At 35.0% G+C, this 22,841-nt stretch overlaps 3 protein-coding genes and 4 pseudogenes across 5 annotated transcripts; 3 read left to right on the forward strand and 4 right to left on the reverse strand.

Moving 5' to 3' along the window:
• Nucleotides 1-334: 334 nt before the first annotated feature.
• LOC110230873 lies at nucleotides 335-1,925 on the reverse strand (annotated as a pseudogene).
• On the forward strand, nucleotides 1,925-2,910 carry LOC110230874 (annotated as a pseudogene).
• Nucleotides 2,911-4,830: 1,920 nt separating this feature from the next.
• Nucleotides 4,831-6,651, reverse strand: LOC9322710 (annotated as a pseudogene).
• Nucleotides 6,652-9,622: 2,971 nt separating this feature from the next.
• Nucleotides 9,623-10,885, reverse strand: LOC9324222 (putative F-box/kelch-repeat protein At1g19930; the record flags this gene model as incomplete). Its single annotated transcript, XM_021035075.1, has 1 exon — nucleotides 9,623-10,885. A coding segment is annotated over exon 1 (1,098 nt), but the record flags the coding sequence as incomplete, so codon positions are not given.
• Nucleotides 10,886-13,862: 2,977 nt separating this feature from the next.
• Nucleotides 13,863-14,945, forward strand: LOC110230875 (annotated as a pseudogene).
• A 1,076-nt stretch (nucleotides 14,946-16,021) lies between these two features.
• LOC9322711 (disease resistance protein RML1A) lies at nucleotides 16,022-19,608 on the forward strand. Its single transcript, XM_002886599.2, has 4 exons — nucleotides 16,022-16,500; nucleotides 16,637-17,732; nucleotides 17,825-18,109; nucleotides 18,205-19,608. Exons 1-4 carry the CDS (start codon nucleotides 16,028-16,030, stop codon nucleotides 19,462-19,464), a joined length of 3,114 nt encoding a protein of 1,037 aa, XP_002886645.1. The 5' UTR covers nucleotides 16,022-16,027; the 3' UTR covers nucleotides 19,465-19,608.
• On the reverse strand, nucleotides 19,476-22,380 carry LOC9322712 (chaperone protein dnaJ 39). Of its 3 annotated transcripts, none has more exons than XM_021035954.1 (10): nucleotides 21,860-22,380; nucleotides 21,577-21,700; nucleotides 21,314-21,396; nucleotides 21,062-21,173; nucleotides 20,867-20,971; nucleotides 20,720-20,770; nucleotides 20,419-20,508; nucleotides 20,220-20,328; nucleotides 19,924-20,126; nucleotides 19,476-19,835 (listed from the first exon to the last, which is right to left on the reverse strand). In XM_021035954.1, the coding sequence occupies exons 1-10, from the start codon at nucleotides 22,003-22,005 to the stop codon at nucleotides 19,602-19,604; spliced, it is 1,257 nt and encodes a 418-aa protein (XP_020891613.1). In that variant the 5' UTR covers nucleotides 22,006-22,380; the 3' UTR covers nucleotides 19,476-19,601. The 3 variants fall into 3 exon arrangements, with proteins under 3 accessions (XP_020891613.1, XP_020891611.1, XP_020891612.1); XM_021035952.1 differs by having other exon boundaries at nucleotides 19,478-19,835; nucleotides 21,577-21,662; nucleotides 21,860-22,244; XM_021035953.1 differs by lacking the exon at nucleotides 21,314-21,396 and having other exon boundaries at nucleotides 19,478-19,835; nucleotides 21,860-22,246.
• Nucleotides 22,381-22,841: the final 461 nt, after the last annotated feature.

Below are 22,841 nucleotides of genomic sequence, written 5' to 3' on the forward strand. Positions count from 1 at the left end.
AAAATAATAATATTAATAATTTCGGTTTCAATTATTTATGAAATTGATTTTGTTATCGAATGTCTTCGAAAAGACTATGAAATAGATTATTCATAACAATATTTAATAAAATCTTATTAATTATTATAAGATATTATTCTCTTTATTCATTAGAGATTGACTTCTTAATTATTTAATATATAGTTTTTAAAATATTGTTTTTGTTTGGTTATTATTTATCATAATGTTTTATTTTATTATATTTTCCAGTAATTTTACTGTTCATTCCACAAAACTTTATGTTCCATTCGTCATTGTTCATTTTTTTTTTAAAAAATAGTTATCAGTAGAAGACTTGGACATAAACATTTTTATTTAAATATTCCTTATAGGATAAGGAATGTATCAAAACAAATTACTCCTAAATGTTAAAACAATTGAGGAATAAATTTACTTTGTTAGTCACACTTTTCTCTCAAATTAGAACATTTAAGAGATTAATGAAAGTTGACTTGGAAATATCGTTTTGGAATTGGTGCAATTGTTATTACGCTGATACCACACGAATTCAACTTCTCATTTAATGCATGTTGTTGGCAAAATAAAATAAAATACAACAATTAAGTTTGTAAATATCCATAAAATCTAAAGTCCAAGTCTTCTTAAAATGAAAACCAAAAATGAGTCTTCATACCAAGAAAAAAAGAAGGTTTTAGAGTCTTACGTAGATGGAACAAATAGCCATGAACGCAATAGAGTTGACGATTAGGTTTCAGTTAATGGAAATAAAAGTTTACAATCCAAAAAATTATATCATAATCGAATTTCAATTTAGTTTTTAGGTGAAATAATTTTTTTTTATCTCAATGTAATTACAATGAACATAAGCAAACAAAAAACAGTAGGACGAACAGTTGGCTCGAACATTGCAAATGTGAAAGCGGATAAATTGGCTCGAACAGTTCGTACGTACGCAACCGCATCTTATCACCTATGTAAACAATATTCCTCCACATTGGCACATCTGAGTCAATCTAATATAGCTGTTGACAAAAAAAAAAAAGAACATAAGCAAACAAAACACACTAGGACGAGCGAATCTAGATTCATGAAGCAACCAAGAAAGACTGGTAAAACTTCCCAAAAAGATTCAACTAACAAAGCATCCAAGCGAGACAAGTTAGAAAATGGAGGCAACGGTTCCACCATGGAATAGCTATGGATGGCCAGTGTATAAAAGTAAAGAAAGTAATTGTACTTGTAGAGTTCGAGTAGATATGGCCACTTTGTGAATTGTGGATATATATCCCGATGAGAAAATTATGGAGCTTAGTCATTTCCAGTGGATCATCATACACGACACCAAACTCAACATCAACGTTTACCAATACTAGGTGTTATAAAGCTTTTAGGTTAGTAATCACTAATACTCACATAGTCATATACTCAAGACTTGGAGCATCAATTTCAATATCAGATCATCGCACTCGAGACGCTGAGAATCTAGATGCTTTTCAGTGATTGAGAACGAATACGTAAGACATCGAGATAATCATTGGATGCGTAATCACGGTTAAATCCTCAAGAACCGGAAAGCTTGATATGAGAGTCTCCAAAACGGAATGGCCATCAAGCTTAATTAACCCCCTCTAAATACATAGTCTTGACACAAGGTGAAGAAACTGTTTTGAATCTAGATGATCAAAGACGAAACAGTAGAGAGTCAAATCCACCAGTGTTGCACATGAATAAAGCGAGAGAGGCATTCTAACTAAGGCTCCACCGACTTAACAAAATGCTAGTGCATACCGAATCTTTGGTGGAGAGTTCAGAGAGGATCCGACATCACAAATGACACAGTAAATCGCATAACCTATCTTTCCCAGAGAATTTCGTTTTGATACGATCCTTATGCTTAAAAAGGTGTTTAGAGAGGTTCTAACCATGGGAGAACCGCTTAACCCATCTTAACCGTGTCATTTGTTATGTCGGATCCTCTTTGAACTCTCTACCAAGGATTTGGTTCACACTAGCGTTTTGTCGAGTCTTTGGAGCCTTAGTTAGGATGCTTCTCTCGCTCTATTCATGAGCAACTTTGGTGGATTTCACTGTCTACTGTGTTGTCTTTGTTCATCAAGAATCATAATTAGTTTCTTTACCTTATTTCAAGACTATATATATAGAGCGGATCAAGTTTGATGGCGATTCTGTTTGGGAGACTCTCTAATCGAGCTGTCGATTCTTAAGGATTTAACCGTGATCACTCATCCGGATGATTATCTCAAAGTTATAAGAGTTTTTTCTCAATCACTGGAAAGCTTCACACTAGAGTCTCAGCGTCTCGAGAGTGACAATCCCGGTGTTGAAATCGATGCTTTGAATCTTGAGTATATGAGTATAAATGATTACTAACCTAAACGCTTAGTAATACATAGTATTGGTCCCTCTGCAGAGGTAATCGTTGATGTTGTGTTTGATGTCTAGTATGATGATCCATTTGAGATAACTTAGATCCGTAATTTTCTCATCAGTATATCCACATATCACGAAGTGGCCATCTGTTCTTGAACTCTAGAGGTACACATGATTGATTGATCCATTAACAATAAGTGTATACAATTTTGTATATGGCGTTTACTTCCCTTTATTGATATACAGAGGTCATCGATGGCTATTCCAAGGTGGAACCCTTGCCTCCATTTACTAACTTGTATCACTTGGATGCTTCATTAGTCGAATCTTCTTGAGAAGTCTTACCAGCCTTTCATGGTTCCTGCATGAATCTACTTTCGCTCGTCTTGGTGCGTTTAATTTGCGTATGTTTTATGTAATTAGATTGAGATTCATATCCCAAGAAAACTTTTTAAATTTGTATTATGTTACTAGGAACTTGACAACCTTCCATAGATAGAAGAAATTAAACTTTCACTAGTGCCTTAATGTATTCCTCTATCGACTCTCTTCAGCTGAAGACACCAAACACCAACAAAAATGAAACTAGCACATATTTTTGGAAGAATTGTACAGCCTTGACGAAACTGCTTTTAAGTGGGAGGTAACATCATAAACAAAATCAAAAAGATTCCAAAGATATGCTAAAACCAACTTACAAGGTTGTCTCTCATGAATCCAGTTGACCTACCCAGTGCCGGTCCGAAGTTTACTAAGGCCCTACGCAAGAATTTTTTTTTCCCCCTTTTTAAAATGCTATTTTAAATTCTTACATAATAGTATAATACCAACTGTTTTTTCTTCAACTCAAACGAAAGATATAGACGTTCAAAAATATAAGAAAAACATAAAGCATCAAAACCAAGCAAAACAGAAGTTCAAAAACCAAGAAACCCTAACTCAGTATCGCAAACTGTCAGTAAGATCAAAGTTTTTGCTTTACCTTGTTTAATAACTAAATATAAATCAAAATTGTAAAAAGAAATGTTAAACTTAATGGGCTATAAAAATTTTGGGCCCTGGGCCCTAAGCCATGGTTTATGTTGCTTATGTCACGGGCCGGCCCTGAACCTACCAATAAATCTATAGAATACCAAACTGTATATTAACCTTAAACTTTAAATCTTTCGTTCACAAGATGAGAGAAGTGTTCTTGAGTCAAAAGAGCAGTTTCTCACCTCCTTGATCCAGTGAACAAAAATACTCCAACATCATCATCATGTGATGCAACAAACAAATTCATAACAACATAATCGCTATCTTTTTTCATTAGATGTTAGAGGTACAAGGCTAAAATATATGATCAATAATGTTGATGAGATCATCAATTCTGAAAAAAGTTTTAAGGTCGTTACTTTAGGTCCTAAAAGACCTTCCAAATAATTTTTTTCCCCAAATCTTTTGTTCACTTTCATTTTCGTCTCTCTTTTTGTTACATATTAAAGACGTCAAGTCTATTTTCTTTTCTCATTTTAGTACCTGAGTTAAAAAAAAATTGGTTTTCCATCATATGATGCAGAAAAGTAAGGCATGTAGACATGATCATCTGATGATATAGATATATGACGTTGATCGGGTCAGTAAACTTTTGAACGATTTATTTCATATGATCCTCATGAAACTACGTACTGTTCAGTGATGAAGCCGTGAGGACTGAGGACAAGCGTTCTCTTAAAACAAATGGGTGGATTTTTGGAGGCAGAGGCCCTATGAGAACCCTTGTCCTTGCAGCTTCTTTAGTGGACATGTTTGAAAGGATCACATGCAATCGATCGTTCAAATGTTTCCTCACACGATCAACGTTATATACTATCAAGATGATCTTGATGATGATTATGATCACATGACTTTGCCTTTTGCATCATACGACGAGAGACCATTTTTTTAACTTAAGAGACTAAAGCGACAAAAAGAAGAATAGACTTGACGTTCGTAAGATCATCTCCAATAGGGAACTCTCACCATAAGATTCTCTCAATTTGTTTAATATAAATTTTTTGAAAAAATGAGATGAAAACTTTTGTTTTTTTTTAAAATTTTTCATAGTCCAATGGTAGATTTTCTAGTGGGGTTTTTTTAGGAAAAAAAATTATTGAAAATTTTATTTCACAAAACTTAATAATTATTGTAATTCATAAAAATATCAAACATACATGTACTTAGCATATAATTAAAAATATTAAACAAAAAGTTCAATGGTTGGGTCAGGCATATACTTAGCATATAATTATAACAATGCTACAAAAATCTAATGGATGATGACAAAATAAAATGGTTTAGCCTAAAGGGTAATGTGCTTATTTTAAATGATCTTCTAAGTTGTGGTAATTTTATAAGCACAAGGATCGAAACCCGCACTACGTCGCATGATACTTTTTTGATCTTTTTTGTTCTTGTGGATTAGTGAAAAATACAGCTTATATTATACATTGTGGGTTGTATTATTATTATACTACAAGCAAAAAACTTCAAAAGGGTGTAATCTTTTTGGAGTTGGATGTTGTTCTTCATTTCTTGGCCATCAATTTCTTTGGGAGCTTATCAAGTGGTGTTGATTTAAGTAAAAATAGCCTCGTAGCTAGCTCTCGCAATGTCCCCCGGCATTTCAGACTGAGTGACTGAAGCTCTGTCTTCAATCTCTCCATCCCCAAAACCTGAAACCAAACCACCGATGGATTCAATATAGGTTTAGTAGTGTAATTGGTGAAATACATGAACTATATTATATGACACACCGCTAAGTTGGTTTTTAACTTACGTATAAAAATTCTATACGTACCTCCATATCTGTTGCTGAATTGAAGTTATCAAAGTTAAGCAGTTCAGCAGGTTTGCAACACACTGCATCAACAAAGACCGTTTCTTTCGTAGTTCTTCCTTTCTTTACGACAAAATCATTGCCTTGATTCTTAACAGTTGCAGATGTGATTAACGTTTCACAAGCTAATCGACCAGATTTCTTCCATGCGTCTCCACTTGATTTCTCCAAATTTTTAGGTTGATTCATTGCATCAGCAACATCAATAGGTTAATCATCCATCTTCTCTTCATTAATCCCTTGAACATCAATGATCTTTCCCTTAACCACGTCTAGTCTTTGGTGCACTACAAAGTCGTTCTCTTCCTCTGAACCACTATTGCATGAACATTTACCAGAAGAATCACCATCATGGGATCCATCCGCAACAGAGCTTGACCATTCATTAGTATCCTTATCTCAAACAACTTGGCCATCATTATTTATAACAACAAATTTCTTATCATCATCATCATCGCTGCTATCATCACTATCACTATCTTCAACAACTCTCTTCCCTTTCCTGAAAAAATAAACACATCATCAATAAGCAAAACAAAGATATGTAAGAAGTAAGAACCCAACCAACAAAATTACATCACCAAATATGGGATTACTGAACCTACATACCCACCCACCATTAGCATCACAATTTCAGAAAAAATAACTTAATCATGGAAAGATAAAAGAGATTCCATACCATCTCTTGAGTCGCTTCTTCTTTTCAGAGTCTGCACCCATCTTCCCTTTTCTCTTCCTATTTTTGAAAGATTATTTCAAAGCCAAATCCACCGACATAATACACTTATGAGATTCTTCCTTATACTTGTTGACATATACTTCTGCGTAGCTCCATTTCCAACACCTTGTTTCACTTTTTATTAGCTTGCTTCTCAGAAATTCAAGAGCCAATTTATCAAGTTTCCTCTCTTTTTCAAATTTGAAGTCATGAACCCTAAATTGGTGAATTTTTTTTTTTTTTTTTTTTTTTTTTTTTTTTTTTAAATTCGTGAAACTTAGCTTCAGCTCAATAACAAAAATACCGTAAGATGTTAATTTTTCTATAAGTCCTAATATCAATAAATCTGAAGTCATGAACACTAATTCAGGTGATTCGTTACTTCTCGGTCTCGTTAATCTTAACGACTGCGTCATCAGTGACAGTTTCTAAGTAGCAGAAAAGATTAAACTCGTGAGGGCGAATACCAGAGATCATGTCGTCGGCACTAATCTCATCAATCAAGATAGGTGTTGAAGAAAGTGTCGAAAAAAGCAACCTTTGTTTCAAGCTTTGGCTTCCCTTCATCTTCCCCGTCTTCCCCATTTTTTTTTTTCGTCACCCTCGATTTTTTTCTTTCTCAATTTTCGATTTTAAGAAGAAAATAATAAGCCCAGCATTTTAATGTAATCTGGATAATTAATAAGCCCATTTTTTTCGTTTTTAATGATGTGTCACATCCAAGAAAGCTAAAAAAGCTGATGTGTCAGATCATGAGAGAAACCTAGTGTTTATTCCTAACCGTGTACCTTTTGAAACGAGCATTTGAGCTTAATTTATTAGAGTTGATTTTCTAATGTATTAGGCCCATATTTGTGAACTGAAAGGCCCAATCGAGAAAACTAGCAAAATGAATTTTTTTTTCATTGTAATAGATCCTCCAATCACATTGTGACACATGTATGCCTCTCTCAATTTTTCAAAACTCTCTTTAGAGAGTCGATTCTCTGTTGTATTGTCAGTTTTGATTTTTTTTTTTTGGCAATTAAACATGAGAACCCATCAAATTTTTGAAGAGAACCTCTCTTTGGAGATGCTCTAACATGTAATATTGGAAAAAGAGATAGAGAGAGAAAGAAAGAGATGAGAGTGAAAATATACAAAAGATTAGAGGAAAAAAATAAAGATTTTGTTTGGAGAAAAAACCCGAAAAACCCGCCATTTATTTTTTTGGCCGTTTAATACTTGTAGTTTTAAAATTGGAATGAAAATACCTCGTTTAATTGTTGTTGTCTTTTAAATTTTTTGTTTTTTAAAATTTGATAGATTCGTACTTCCGTGTTAACGGCTGTTAACGATGGTAAAAAATGCATTTAAATCATCAGTTTACCATTTTCGTTGGTTTAAAGCATGAACTGTGGAGCTGGTGATTTAAATCCTTATTTTATGTAGATCTGATGATTTAAATCCTCAATTTTATGTTGACTTTCAATTTAATCACGAATTCTCGTTGACTAAGCCAATTAGGCCACATTGTTAACTGGCTAAACGGAGCAATCGAACGAAGAGAAATATAGAAACCATGTTGGTGTAAAAGAAAAATTATGTGATGGCTTCAAAGTGCCAGTTATGCGATGACATTGTCTTATTAATCCGTTTAGCCAGTTGGCGATGTGACTCAATTGACTTTGTTAATGAGAATTCATGATTAAAATGAAAATCAACATAAAATTAAGGATCTAAATCACCATGTCTAGAATTCATGATTTAAACCAACGAAAATGGTAAAATGGTGATTTAAATGACATTTTTCCCATATTTTTTTATACATTTATTAATGTGGTTCGGTGGTGAGAGGTGTGTTTCTCTACCCAGAGAACTACGGGTTCAATGCCCACATTTGTAGCTTTTTTATTTTATTTTTTCTCCTTGTTGTTACTCCGCCGGCAAATCCACCGGAACCACCACCATACTGTGTTAAGCTAAAACATGGAGTGGACACCAAAAAGACACACAAGAAGACAAGTCCAACCATCACTAATGAAAGCCAATACTATCTCAACAATTTTGGAACCAAAATCTGAACAGATTTCTTCTTCTGCAACAACGAAGAAATCAAAAAGAAGAGAATGGGAAAATCCGCCACTAAGCTTTGCGATTCATGCTCGGAATCACGAAATTGAAGTTAATCCAAGCGAAATCAGAAGCTAATCTAGGATCTGAAGACATCGATAAGCAAAATCCTCCTCTTCCTCATCGGAATCGTTAACCGGATCTGAGTAACGGCAATTGCCAAAAAAAAAAAAAAAAATTTAAACGCCTAAAAATGGAGGTAAGATTCGAACTCTGGCCTAAGGGGGTATACAACCCACATTTAACTACTAGACTAAGATAATATATTCATGTAATTTTGAAAAGAGATTGTATTTATATACGTTAACGAGGAAGAACGAATCTACCAAAATTTTAAAAACAAAAAATTCAAAAGACAACAATAATTAAACGAGATATTTTCATTCAAATTTTAAAACTACATGTATTAAATGGCCAAAAAAATAGATAACAGTTTTTTTGGTTTTTTTCCCTTTTGTTAGGACCTAAAATTAAGACTTTTTAGTCTTATTTTGATAAATGTTATTTATTTTTCTGATCGTACCATTTTCAATGTCTGCCTCTCACATGCCTCTCACCATTTTCAAGGTCTGCCTCTCACTGTTGTGTCATTCTATAGGAAAAATAACATATATCTTCCTATATATTGACGATATCAATGTTTATATGCAACATTTTGTCTGATCTAATATCATCTCCTTACTTATATTCCCAAAATAGAAAATAAGGAGACAAGGTCTCAACAGGCTGATGGATTAAAGTTTTTATGCAACAACCTAGAAGCGGATGAGCTAGGTGTATGCATCAGAATCATTCAAGTCATTTACGCTCATTAGTTTTATTGCACATCAGTTATACACCTAAGCATCCAAATATGATATGGAAGGCGAAGGAGATAATGGAAATAGAGAGATAATGGCGAAAAATGCATCCGAAGGTGTAAGCACCATTGTCCATTGATGAAGCTGTTAGAAGCAAAGGCTCCTTGTTCTCACAAAGAACACAACAAGTGTTTACTTGTTATTCTGAGACACACAATCGAAAAGAACAAAAGAGAGTAACAGAGAACTGAATTTTATTGAATCACAAACTTATATGTTTACATCATAGTTACGATGTTTAAATAGATAAACAACAGACACAATAAGAGTTGCATCTCTTCTACTTGTGACTTTTGGACAATAGGACATAACTTTTTTACCAAAAAAAAAATAAATAAATAAAAAATAAAAAATAAAAAATAGGACATAACTTAACATACACGACTCTAACACATACACCCTTTGACTTAACATATATTACTTGTATAATTAAATATACTAGGATATGACCCGCGGTACACCGCGGGTTAATTATTTGATTTGTTTTATCCTTTTATAAATTGATGAATTTGTTGTATATAGTATTTTTTGTTGTACACCACGAGTCATATGCGTTGTAACTAAGAAATAAAATTTTTAAGTTGTATTTGTTTTGTTTAGTGTTTAAAATTGTATAATTGTATTTTGATTTGTTAATCCTAGGATTTCACATGTAGTATATTATTCTGTATTAATGTCGATCCAAATCTCTTCGCTATTGCGTCTATCAAGTGCAATCATCGCACACCAAATCATCCTATTCTCATAGCCACGAACACCACCAGAAGCCACAAACTTGTCCCAAAAAAGTGCCATTTTTCCTCCATAATCCGCCAACCTAACATTGGCATGACGAGCAAACTTAGGCAACTTTTTCGTACCATTTAAATTTCTCCAAGATCTTGCCTTAGTGTCATACCATTTGATCTCTTCTCCGTAATAATAATAGTAAAGCACGTTCTCTATCACACAAGAAGAAGACCATATCAAACCCAATTCCATCTCCGATTCTAAGCTATTCCATGTATCATCCTTGGGGTTGTAAGCCACACCCTTATCCCCAATAATGTATAGCTTTCCATCAACCACTACGTTATGAGTTTCATCATGACATCTATATAACGTCAATCTCTTGTATATCCCTGCACGGCTCAACACAGGCTCCCAAGTTTTTGTTTTTAGATCGAAAACCTCCATCCAGTTTGATGGATTGTAGTGTTTATAACAGCCTCCTGTTACGTATATCTTTTCATCAAGGAAATTGGCTGATGGGTAATCCCGCTCCACATGCATGCTTGGAGCTTTGAGCCATGTGTGAGACCAGCAATCTAGGATTGAAGCATTTGATGAGGGCGAATCGTAGATGGATCCTCCAATGTTGTAGATATTAGAACCAACCGCCACGAGACCTGAACCGTGCGCAGGAGGAGAATGGTGAATTGGGATTGTTGCCAAAACATACCCGCTTGACTTCTTCTTCTTCTTCTTCTTAGTGTCACTGGTTAGGATTTGATTTGGTCTCCGACACAGCATGAACCAGCGAGGGATTCGGTCAGTACGAGAGAACCGTAAGCATACATAGAGAAAATTATCGCTACGACCTAATAGTGACCGGGTTTGGTAAAGCTCCGGTGAAGTAAGGAGCGAGCGGAAGCGCTTGGAGACTAAGGAGAGAGTTGGATAATACAATCTCGAGACACGGGCTAAGATACTCACTATCAAATCTTCTGGAAGTGAAAGATTCAAGGTTGGTGGTTCTATTGGCAGTTTATTCTTCTTCTGTGGTGGCTCTTCATCGTTCATGGCTCAAACTTTAGGGTTTTGAATTGAATTTGCTTGCACCTTACTTCACGAAAGTTGTATAAATATGGATTTGGACTACATATTGATGGGCCTAATCAAATGACCTGGCCCAGTAAGTCCACATATTGTTTTATGTTTATTTGCATTATTTTGACACAAAATCAAATACTCTCCCGTTTCAGTTTAGTTGTCATTTTAGGATTTAAATTTTGTTTCATAATAGTTGTCGTTTTAGGTTTTCAATGCAAATATTTAGTGAAAATTCCAGTTTTATCCCTACTGTTTTAATGTTTTGGCCAATGAAATTTTTTATAAAATATATTAGTAAAAAGTAAAACAGAAAATTTAATGCTTTTCTTAATTTGTGTGAAAAAACTTTAAACGACAACTAAAACGAAACGGAGGAAGTACGTTTTTTCTTTGTTTATATCACGGAATCCAGTGGTTACTATTGTATAAGGCATTACTGAGATGGATCCATGATTTGTTTGACGAGGATAAACTATTCCCTAAATACAAGGGAAACGGCAAAAATTGTTAGTGTCCGTCTGGCATATTGATATTGCTATCTCTCACGTCTTGTACTTGCCATCTCTGTGAACTGTAACAAAGACCTCTCGATATCAGCCTTTCCGATACCTAAAATGGACAGCCATATTTTTCTTACAATAAAAAATGAAAAATATATTATTTTTAATTAACAATGAATACTAATTGCAGGCATATCATAAAGAAATATGAAAACATATAATAATGAATAATAACTATATATATATGTTTTTACACGAAAAATCGTTACATTGGAAAATAATAGGAACACTGATAACAAACTCTAGACAAATGGAAAAATATGAAAAATCGCCAAATCTTTCCCATTTGTTTGAACCAGATTCAGTCAAATACACTAATCCATCACTAACAATGACTTTTTTCCGTGAATAGTCAAAAGTCTAAACTTATATAAAACACATTTATACATTTTGAGAAAAATCACATTTATAATATTCTCATATTTATAAAATATTAAAAATACAATAAATTTTCTCTTTTAATAATATAAAAATTTAATAAAATTCTAAGAAACAAAAAATATAAAAGTAATAAGTTATAAATATTCATTTAAACTTGAAGTATAAAAAAAATCAAGTTGCCTTAATAATAGGTTATATACTCATGTAATTTATTTTATATTTTAGAAATTGGGAAACAGAATATCCTCATTCTATGAATATTATATATTATATAAATATATAAAATTGATGTAGAAAAAAGCTTAATATTATTTCATTTTTAACAAAATGGTCAACAAAAGCATTTAATACTATAATTGTTTTTGGAAAACAAGAACCATGTGCATAGTATTGATATTCATCTAGTAAGAATTTTAAGATATTTAATTTATGGGCCTATTAACTCTTAATGGGCACCACTACTCCATACGATGTCGTTTTAAATGTGTCTTAATCCTTTCTTAGGTTAATTTCATTTGTATATATATAGGTTCACAAACTCTCTAAACTGTTTTCTTGTACTTGTGCCGCCGTATCGTAGAAAACAAATTATACAAATCTTTGATTATATTAGATGAGAATTTATGAGACTAATATCGTATCGAATAAAATACCTCTCTCTGGAGCTAATCGGATGATCGGCCCGTGGAAAGCATATCGTCTCTTCCCCTCGAATTACGTTATTATTCATCAAAAGGTATGTGCCGATATTAGAACATTTACATTTCTATTCATTTGTGTAGTTGATGTTTTAATTGGATATCCTCCGGTTGACTATTTTTCTCATGTTCAATTAATTTGTTAATTTTAATTGTCATCTTTTGTTTTGTATCTGTAATTGGATCCATGAAATTTATAGATAGCTAAAAAGAACCCGATAAACTAATTATGGTCAAATTATTCAGGATCTGAATTTGTTGTGTCGAGAAATAGAATATAGGTCCTAGATTTGGATATGGTGGTTAAAGAAAGCGCAAGTACGCTCAAACTCCATTCATATATGTATTTCTTGATTTTAATGTTTGATTATATGTTTCTGGATATGTTTCATATATAACTTGAAATTCTATGTAAAGTAGTAGTAATAATAATAATAATAATAATAATAATAATAATAATAATAATAATAATAATAATAATAATAATAATAATAATAATTTCGGTTTCAATTATTTATCAAAATGATTTTGTTATCGAATGTCTTCGAAAAGTCTATGAAATAAATTCTTCATATCAATATTTAAAAAATCTTATTAATTATTGTAAGATATCATTCACTTTATTCCTTATAGATTGACTTGTTAATTATTTCATATATATTTTTAAAATTTATTTCTGTTTGGTTATTATTTATCGTAATGGTATATTTTACTATATTTTCCAGCAATTTTACTGTTCATTCCACAAAACTTTATGTTCCATTCCTCAATGTTCATGTTGTTCATTTCTTTTTTTTGTTTTTTTTAGTAGTTATCGGTAGAAGAAGCTTGGACATAAATATTCTGGTTTTAATATTCCTTAGGGGGCTTTTGCAAAAATACCCCTTTTTCAATGCAATTTTCTCCCAAATTAGATCATTTAAGAGATTAATGAAAGTTGACTTGGAATTGTTGTTTTGGAAGTTGTGCAATTGTTATTACGCTGATACCACACGAGTTCAACTTCTCATATAATGCAAAATAAAAATGAGTCTTCATACCAAGAAAAAAAAAAGATTTTAGAGTCTTTACGTAGATGGAACAAATAGCCATGATATAAATCACGTGAACGCAATATAGTTGATGATTAGGTTTCGTTTAACGGAAATAAAAGTTTAGAATCCAATAAATTATATCATAGTCGAATTTCAATATAGTTTTTAAGTGAAATAAATTTTTTAAACTATATAACATCCATATAAAACTAGGAAATATATAGCCATATATGTCAACAAACAAACAAACAAAAAACGAGAAAAGTCTTACTTTTGAAAAGTTTTTTGGGATTTAAATCTCAATGTAAGTACAATTAACATAAGCAAATAAAACACACTAGAAAGAGCAAATCTAGATTCATGCATCAACCAAGAAAGGCTGGTAATACTTCCCACGAAGATTCAACTAACAAAGCATCCAAGCGAGACAAGTTAGAAAATGGAGGCAACAGGTTCCACCATGGAATGGATGACCTGTGTATAGAACTAAAGAAAGTAATTGTACCTCTATAGTTCCAACAGATATGGTCACTTTTTCAAACACAACATCAACGTTTACCTCTGTAGATGAACCACTACTATGTATTATAAAGCTTTTAGGTTGGTAATCATTAATACTTATATATGCAAGACTGGGAGCATCAATTTCAACAACCTGATCATCACACTCGCTGAGAATCTAGTATGATGCTTTTCAGTGATTGAGAACGAACACGTAGGACTTTGAGATAATCATTCAGATGCGTAATCATAATTAAATCGTCAAGAACCGGACAGCTTGATATGAGAGTCTCCAAACCGGAATCGCCACCAAACTGAACCCCCGCTAAATACATGGTATTGACACAAGGTAAAGAAACCAATTTTGATTCTGGATGATCAAAGACAACAAATAGAGAGTCAAATCCACCAAAATCGCACAAGAATAGAGCGAGAGAGGCATCCTAACTAAGGCTCTAACGTTTATTCGTGTCGTTGGAGCCTTAGTTATGATGCCTCTCTTTCTCTATACATGTTCAACTTTGGTGGATTTGACTCTCTAATGTGTTGTCTTTGATCATCCAGAATCAAAATCAGTTTCTGTACTTTGTTTCAAGACTTTGTATTTAGAGGAGGTAAAGTTTGATGGCGATTCCGTTTTGGAGACTCTCTAATCAAGTTTTCCAGTTCTTGAGGATTTAACCGTGATCACTCATCCGAAAATTATCTCAAAGTTTTGCGATTTCGTTCACAACCACTGGAAAGCTTCACACTAGAGTCTCAGCGTCCCGAGTGTGACGATCCCGATGTTGAAATCGATGCTCCGAGTCTTGAGTATATGTGTATCAGTGATTACCAACCTTTAAGCCTTGTAATACTTAGTATTGGTCCCTTTGCAGAGGTAAACGTTGATGTTATGTTTGATGTCGAATATGATGATCCATTGGAGATAACTAATATCCATAATTTTACCATTAGGATATCCATATTTTACTAAGTGACAATATCTGCTCGAACTCTAGAGGTACACATGAATGATTGATTCATTAACAATAAGGTTATACAAGTTTGTAGATGGTGCTTACTTCCCTTTATTGCTATACTTATGTCATCTATGGCTATTCCAAGGTGGAACCGTTGCCTCCATGTTCTAACTTGTATAGCTTGGATGCTTCATTAGTCGAATCGTCTTGGGACGTTTTACCAGCCTTTCATGGTTGCAGCTGCATGAATCTACATTTGCTCGTCCTGGTGCGTTTCATTTGTCTATGTTTTTGTAATTACATTGAGATTCGTATCCCAAGAATAAATTTCAAATTTGTTCTATGTTACTAGGAACTTGACCACCTTCCAGAGATAGATGGGATTAAACTTTCACTAGTGCCTCAATGTATCTTATCCTCTATGGACTTTCTTTGAAACTCTCTTTAGTTACATTTTTGATCTATCATGGCTTCTTCTCCTCTTCTTCTTATTCTTCTCAGAGTTGGAGATACAACGTCTTCCCGAACTTCCATGGGCTAGATGTCCATGTAACATTTCTAAGTCATTTACAAAAACAGTTTTAACACAATGGAAGTTATCCCTAATACGCCCTTCGAGATGATGGTTTTCTAGCTCTTGATCTCGTATATCTGGCAAGGATCGACATACCAAATTGGGTTGGGCCGATTGTGTATCGGGCTGTGGATCGGGCTCTGATATCATATCAAAATATAGGCTTCCAAATCAAAACCAATTGACAATTAATGAGTGGATTAACCATATCTCTTATATACTGTCAGGATCCTTGTCCAACTTGTGATATGGCATATCGATATCCCTAATAAAAACAACAAGTGTAAGTTACTTGTTTCTTTAAGTAGTCGGAGAAACTTATTGCTATCTCTCACCTCTTGTACTTCCCCTGCGCATTTACTAGCCATCTCTGTGAACTGTACAAGGACCTCTTAATAAGTGTAAAAGGTCTTAAAATGAAAACAAGAAAGAAACACTTTTCTCTTTGACGTTTTCTCCTCTCATAACGCGTTAAATAATACACTGCCTTGTTATTAATACATAGAGCTTTAACTATCTGATTGTAACTGTCTTTGAAATTCTCTTTAATTACACATTCGATCTCTCATGGCTTCCTCTTCTTCTTCTTCCTCTCGGAGTTGGAGATACAACGTCTTCCCTAGCTTCCACGGGCCAGACGTCCGTGTAACATTTCTAAGTCATTTACAAAAACAGTTTCAACACAATGGGATCATAACTTTCAATGATGAAGGGATCGAGAGAAGCCAAACCATTAGTTCTGAACTCACACGGGCGATAAGAGAATCGAGAATCTCGATCGTGGTGCTCTCGGAGAACTATGCTTCTTCAAGTTGGTGTTTGAACGAGCTGTTGGAAATTTCGAAGTGTCAAGAATCTGCGGGACAAATAGTGATGACCGTTTTCTACAAAGTGGATCCAAGTGATGTGAGGAAACAGATGGGAGAGTTTGGGAAGGCTTTCAAGAAAACTTGCCAAGGTAAAACAGAGGCTAAGATACATAGATGGACCCAATCTTTGACCCATGTCGCCAACATAGCCGGAGAACACTCCCTGAATTGGTTAGTTCTTTAAAAAATTACAAGTAAGATTTTATTAGGTGGTCATTAGTATCTTGTTTAAGGATGAGTTGTTCAAGCCGATGATTCATTACAATGAAAAAAGGTTTTAATCTCTTAGATTTTTTTTTTCTTGTAGGGACAATGAAGCAAACATGATTGAGAAGATTGCTAGAGATGTGTCAGACAAACTAAATGCTACATTGTCTAAGGATTTTGATGGTATGGTAGGACTTGAAGCTCATTTGCGGAAAATTCAATATTTGTTACAATCAGAAACTGATGAAGCTATGACCTTAGGAATCTCTGGTCCTGGGGGCATTGGTAAAACTACCATTGCGAGAGCTTTATATAACCAAATTTCTCGCAATTTTCCGCTTAGATATTTCATGGAAAATGTTAAGGGAAGTTATAGGAATATTGATTGTGATGAGCATGGTTCAAAGCTGCGTTTACAAGAACAACTTCTTTCGCAGATTTTGAACCACAACGGAGTGAAGATATGTAACTTAGATGTTATATATGAAAGGTTACGCTGCCAAAAGGTTCTCATCATTCTTGATGATGTGGATAGCCTTGAGCAATTAGATGCTTTGGCTAAGGATATCTATCGTTTTGGTCATGGAAGTAGGATTATTGTAACTACGAAAGATCAAGAGCTTTTGCAACGGTATGGCATCAACAATACATACCATGTGGGATTTCCATCTAATGAAGAAGCTCTTGAGATCTTTTGTAGATATGCTTTTAGGAGAAGCTCTCCACTTTATGGTTTTGAAAAGCTTGCAATAAGAGTAACAGAGCTTTGCAGTAATCTTCCATTAGGACTCCGTGTTGTGGGTTCATCTTTACGCGGGAAATGTGAGGATGAATGGAAAGTTATAATGAATAGGCTAGAAACTAGTCTTGATGGAGATCTCGAGAGAGTGTTAAGAGTCGGATACGATAGTTTACATGAGAAAGATCAAGCTCTGTTTCTTCACATCGCAATCTTCTTCAACTACAAAGACGAAGATTATGTAAAAGCCATACTCGGTGAGGATAATTTGGATGTCGAACATGGGTTGAGAAACCTAGTCAATAGATCTCTCATAGACATCTCTACCAATGGAGATATAGTAATGCACAAATTACTACAACAAATGGGTAGACAAGCCATTCATAGACAAGAACCTTGGAAACGCCAAATCTTAATTGATGCTCATGAGATTTGTGATGTCCTTGAATATGATACAGTGAGTTCTTTAACACTTTCTTTTTCTCGTATTGTTATAATCTTTCTTCTGGTATCGTGCTAACAGTTTCTTCTGTTTGGAATTTGGTTTAGGGTACTAGAACCGTGGCTGGCATATCATTTGATGCATCCAATATCAGCAAAGTGTTTGTAAGCGAAGGAGCTTTCAAGAGAATGCGTAACCTTCAATTCCTCAGTGTAAGCGATGAAAATGACAGAATTTGCATACCAGAGGACTTGCAGTTCCCACCTCGTCTAAAGTTACTACATTGGGAGGCATACCCGAGAAAGAGTCTTCCTATTAGATTTTATCTGGAAAATCTCGTTGAACTCGATATGCAGAATAGCCAACTCGAGAAGCTCTGGAAAGGACCCCAGGTTTGTTTTTCAATTGGTTTAGTTTGAATTGATGATTCTGTACTTTCTCTTCATGTTTTGATGGTCTTTACTCTGTTATTTGGTTTTACATTCAGCTGCTTACAAATCTCAAGAAGATGGATTTGTCGATGTCCCGTCATTTGAAAGAACTCCCAGATCTTTCCAATGCCACAAATCTCAAGAGATTGAATTTAGATGATTGCGAGAGTTTGGTAGAGATTCCCTCCTCTTTTTCAAATCTTCACAAACTAAAAGTGTTGAGCATGTTTGCCTGCACGAAGTTAGAAGTCATTCCAACTCGCATGAACTTGGCATCTCTTGAATCAGTCAATATGACGGCATGCCAAAGATTGAAAAACTTTCCAGACATCTCTAGGAACATCTTACAACTCTCTATCTCACTCACAGCGGTAGAACAAGTGCCTGCATCAATTAGGCTTTGGTCTCGTCTTCGTGTTCTCAACATAATCATAACCAGTAATGGAAAGCTAAAGGCATTAACACATGTTCCCCAAAGTGTAAGGCATCTAATCCTAAGCTACACTGGTGTTGAGAGGATTCCATATTGCAAGAAAAGTCTCCATCGATTACAACTTTATCTAAACGGCAGCAGAAAACTCGCAGATTCGCTTAGAAACGATTGTGAACCAATGGAGCAACTTATTTGTCCTTACGACACTCCATATACACAACTCAATTACACAAACTGCTTCAAACTGGACAGTAAAGTGCAACGAGCAATCATAACACAATCGTTTGTTCAGGGATGGGCTTGCTTACCCGGGAGAGAAGTGCCTGAAGAGTTCGAGCACCGAGCCAGAGGAAATTCCTTGACCATACGTCTGATGGGTGACATGCCTCTCACCATTCTCAAGGTTTGCGTCGTGATTTCCCCTAACCAGAAGACCAGAGAATTCGAACAACTATTGTGTCGTCGTATGGGCAAAGGAAATGCATACCTTCCCATTGACGAGATCAGTGTCTACACAATCCCCAGAATCCAAAGAAAACATTTGTTTCTGTTTCACTCCTACTTGTTTGAAGAAGAACGATTCTGCGAAGTAACGAGCAGAGAGCTAGTGTTCGAATTCAGTAGCGAACTCGAGATTGTTGAATGCGGTACCCAGATCTGGAAGGATGAATCCGAAATAAACAACAATTGTGGATACCAAACTGCAAATGGTAAACCAGGATTCAGTGAGGAAGAAGATGGCGGCAATAACCAGCAGGATACATATGAATTCAGCAAAGCTTCTGAAGAAGACGAAGTTGACAGTACTGTGGACAGAGAATGTGAATCTGAATCCGTCGAAGCATACGAAGAGATGAATCCGGCAAAACGCGCAAAGAGATAAACCTGGCAAAGCATAAGAAACCATAGACCACTTTTTATTAGATGTTGATAATCCCTAGAGATTATTACTGAAACATATATATCGTTTCTCGAACATAGCTATGTGCCTGAAAAAAACTCAAGATTTCAGTACTCTCGTCAGTTTTTTTTCTTGTCTTGCCTAAGCTGAATGTTGTACCATTTCTTCTTCTTCACTCCATCTTCTTCCCTAACTGCGACTTCTCCTTCTTCTCTAGGTTCCATTAAAAGACTGCTCTTCTTCTTGCTCTTTCCCTTGCTCCAGCTTCTGTTCTTGCTTGAACCTTGCTTCGATGGTGGGAAGATTGTGTACGCCGCACATATCTCATTCCTCCTCTTAAGAAGCTCATCAATCTGCAAACAAAACAAATCTTAATTACTTGTTTCTTATGTAATCAAGAAAACAGGAGACAACGGGGTGATATTGTAAGCTATCTCTCACCTCTTGCACTTCCCCTGTGCATTTACTAGCCATCTCTGTGAATTGTGCAAAGACCTCGTGATATTCAGATTCAAACTTCAATAGCTCGGATCTTTTTGAGACTATCTGCGCTTCAGTGGACCGAAGACTCTCTTTCTCATTAGCAAATGGAGCAGATGAGAATATTTCTAGAGTGTAGCTCACACTTTTGAAAAAATTATCACCTAGAGTAATATGACACCAAGTGAGGCTACTTTACTTCTAATAGAGTTGACTACCAATTCCTTGAAACTGTAAGTGAATAAAACAAACATTACCATAAACAGCAAAGACATGAGAACCAGCTTTAAGTTCAGTGATCTCAAACGGTTGGAATGTATCAAGCCTTTTGAAAAATCCGGTTTCTGGATCCCTTGAGAGAGCCCTCTGTGAACAGAAGAGTGAAAACTGAGTACATGGTGATCGAAAGAAGAAAATCAAGGTGTTTAACTTGAGAGGGTAGAGAAGAAAATTAACTGAATTAACCCTGTGATCGAAACGATAAACAGGGAAGCCGAAGAAATACAACCCTGCAGTCGAGAGCTTTCCTGTTTTCCTGCTGTCTTCCTTTTGCAGAATGAAAGAAAATAAAACAAAATTTAGAAACCAAAAGAAACTTAAGAGCCATGAAAGTTCAACTAGATGCATAATTTTGACGTTACAGGTTAATGAGAAGAGCAAATTATAAAAACAAATTCTGATCAAACCACACACTGCGATTCCGGAGATGTGACAATAAATTAGTTACTCAACAAACTAAGAGTATAAAACTTCATACCTGTAGGGCCAAGCTCAGTCCTCCATTCTCTACTTGTTCAAAGTAAAGCAACTGGAAAGCAAAAGGAGTATCAGAGGTAAAATACAGAATACGAAAAACAACTATGAGATTCTTGAGCACGAAAGGCAAGAGTTTGAGCAAACGAACCTTGAATTTGTTTTTTGCAGATGACTGCACCTTACATATCAATCCAGCCTGGGCTTCTTCCTCTGTTAACGTTACAGAATAAAAGTGAGCCGATTGCTTTTCAACCTGTTAGAAAAGAAAATATGTTACAGGTGACAAATCCACATTAGTGCAAAGAAAGCAAATGCTAGCCTACTAAAACTCTCATTCTCATACCTTCCTGGACACGACTTGCCCAACCATGAGAGGCAAAGTAGTAACCGTACCATTCAACGCCTCCCCCAATAAATTTGCAGAGACGGTTGTCTTAATCTGCACACCAAGCTTACTGTGGTGGACAAAATTGTCAAGTTCTTAGTTATCTATCTCCCAAACAAAAGTAAGAAACTTGATAACATTCTCTTTCAAAGCCAAGGGGATTTATGAGAAAAGAAAAAACAGAGAATAGAACAAGTCTACAAAACTCACTTGAACAGCGCGGCAAATATAGTATTAACAGCTCCTAAGCTCGAAAGATCAAGCTCAAGATCTTCATTTTCCGGACCCACAGCCTACATCCCATGTAAAATCAATACAATTTAGATGATTTTGGACAAAGGGTCATCTAAAGAAGAATTCGAAACTATAGCCTTAGGTGATTTAAGGTTATCTAAGAAACTGCAAAAGTGGAGAATTCTTGTTCCAACTCTAATAAAACCAGTAGCAAAATTCAGGACTTGTATGAATCTCACCTCAGAGCCAGTAGTATCATATAGACGCCGATTCTCAGGATCAGACAAGACCTCATAGGCAAATGTAACTTCCTTAAACATATCCGCTGCAACGGGATCGTTTGGATTCTTATCAGGATGGTACCTAAATAAACAAACTTTAAGTACAGGTAACAAGTTGTATCCACCAAGTAATCAACTTTAACACAGAGACAACACTTGCACAAAACCTAAACCTCTTAAATCACTTCTAAACCTAAATTGCATCCCAAAAACATGTTAATCACGCAAAGTTTTTCAAGACCTGAGAGCCATTCTTCGATAAGCACTTTTGATCTCTTGATCAGTCGAATTGCTAGGGATGCCAAGGACTTCATAAGGGTTTCGTCGTCGGAGCTCATCTTCTTCTCCGGCGTCTTTATTCTCCGATCTCGATGAATGTGTGGCCATTTTTCAATATCAGAGTTTGAAAATCGTTGTCCAGTTAAATTCCCAAAGCCGATGATATAGTAAAATCTGGGGATCTTCGCGAGAGAATTAGCAAGTGGGGAGAATAATGATTCATGCCTCGTGAATTGTGGATTGTTGTTACACCAAAACCCTAGGAGGAGAGACAAAGAGAGAAGAAGCTCCATGGGGAAAACCCCACAAGCACTGATCTGGAGAAGACAAGAGAGAAGAGACGAGACATTAATTCGTTTATTTTTGCTAATTTCTTTTTATTATCTAATTTAAATTTTTAGTCACTGTTAGTTAGTTAACTAGAAACGGCCAAAAACAGATCAGAAAAATGCCCCATAAAGAATACTGTAAATGGCACGTGCCTCACATGTGAGGTGCCAACTATCTATCGGGGTCGGGGATGACTGTAGCTATTCCAACAATGTGTGTGAGGGGTCTAACCTGGGAAAATGGTGAATTTCAATCCTAATAAATTTCAAAGTACGTTTTTATACTTCAATAAAATTATAGTGCATTTTTCAACCTCAACACTAAAATAATTTAAATATATTATTCAAACTATTAGATTTAAGCGTAAAATTACATTTACTTAAAGAAAATTAGTCAACTGTTTGTTTTCGCGCAGTTAGACGATACGATGGCGACAAAGTATCATTTTATCTTAATCAAATTATGTCGTTTTGGTCATTGAGTTCATAAACTCAACCGAAAGACGCCATTCTGGTCATTTGAATCCGTAAACTCAACAAAACAATGATGTTTAGTTAAGACAAAATAACATTGGTAAAGATAAAATGACACTTCGTTGTCACCGAATTAAGTTT

The sequence above is a fragment of the Arabidopsis lyrata genome (genome assembly GCF_000004255.2).
Source record: "Arabidopsis lyrata subsp. lyrata unplaced genomic scaffold ARALYscaffold_2, whole genome shotgun sequence".
NCBI lineage: Eukaryota > Viridiplantae > Streptophyta > Magnoliopsida > Brassicales > Brassicaceae > Arabidopsis > Arabidopsis lyrata.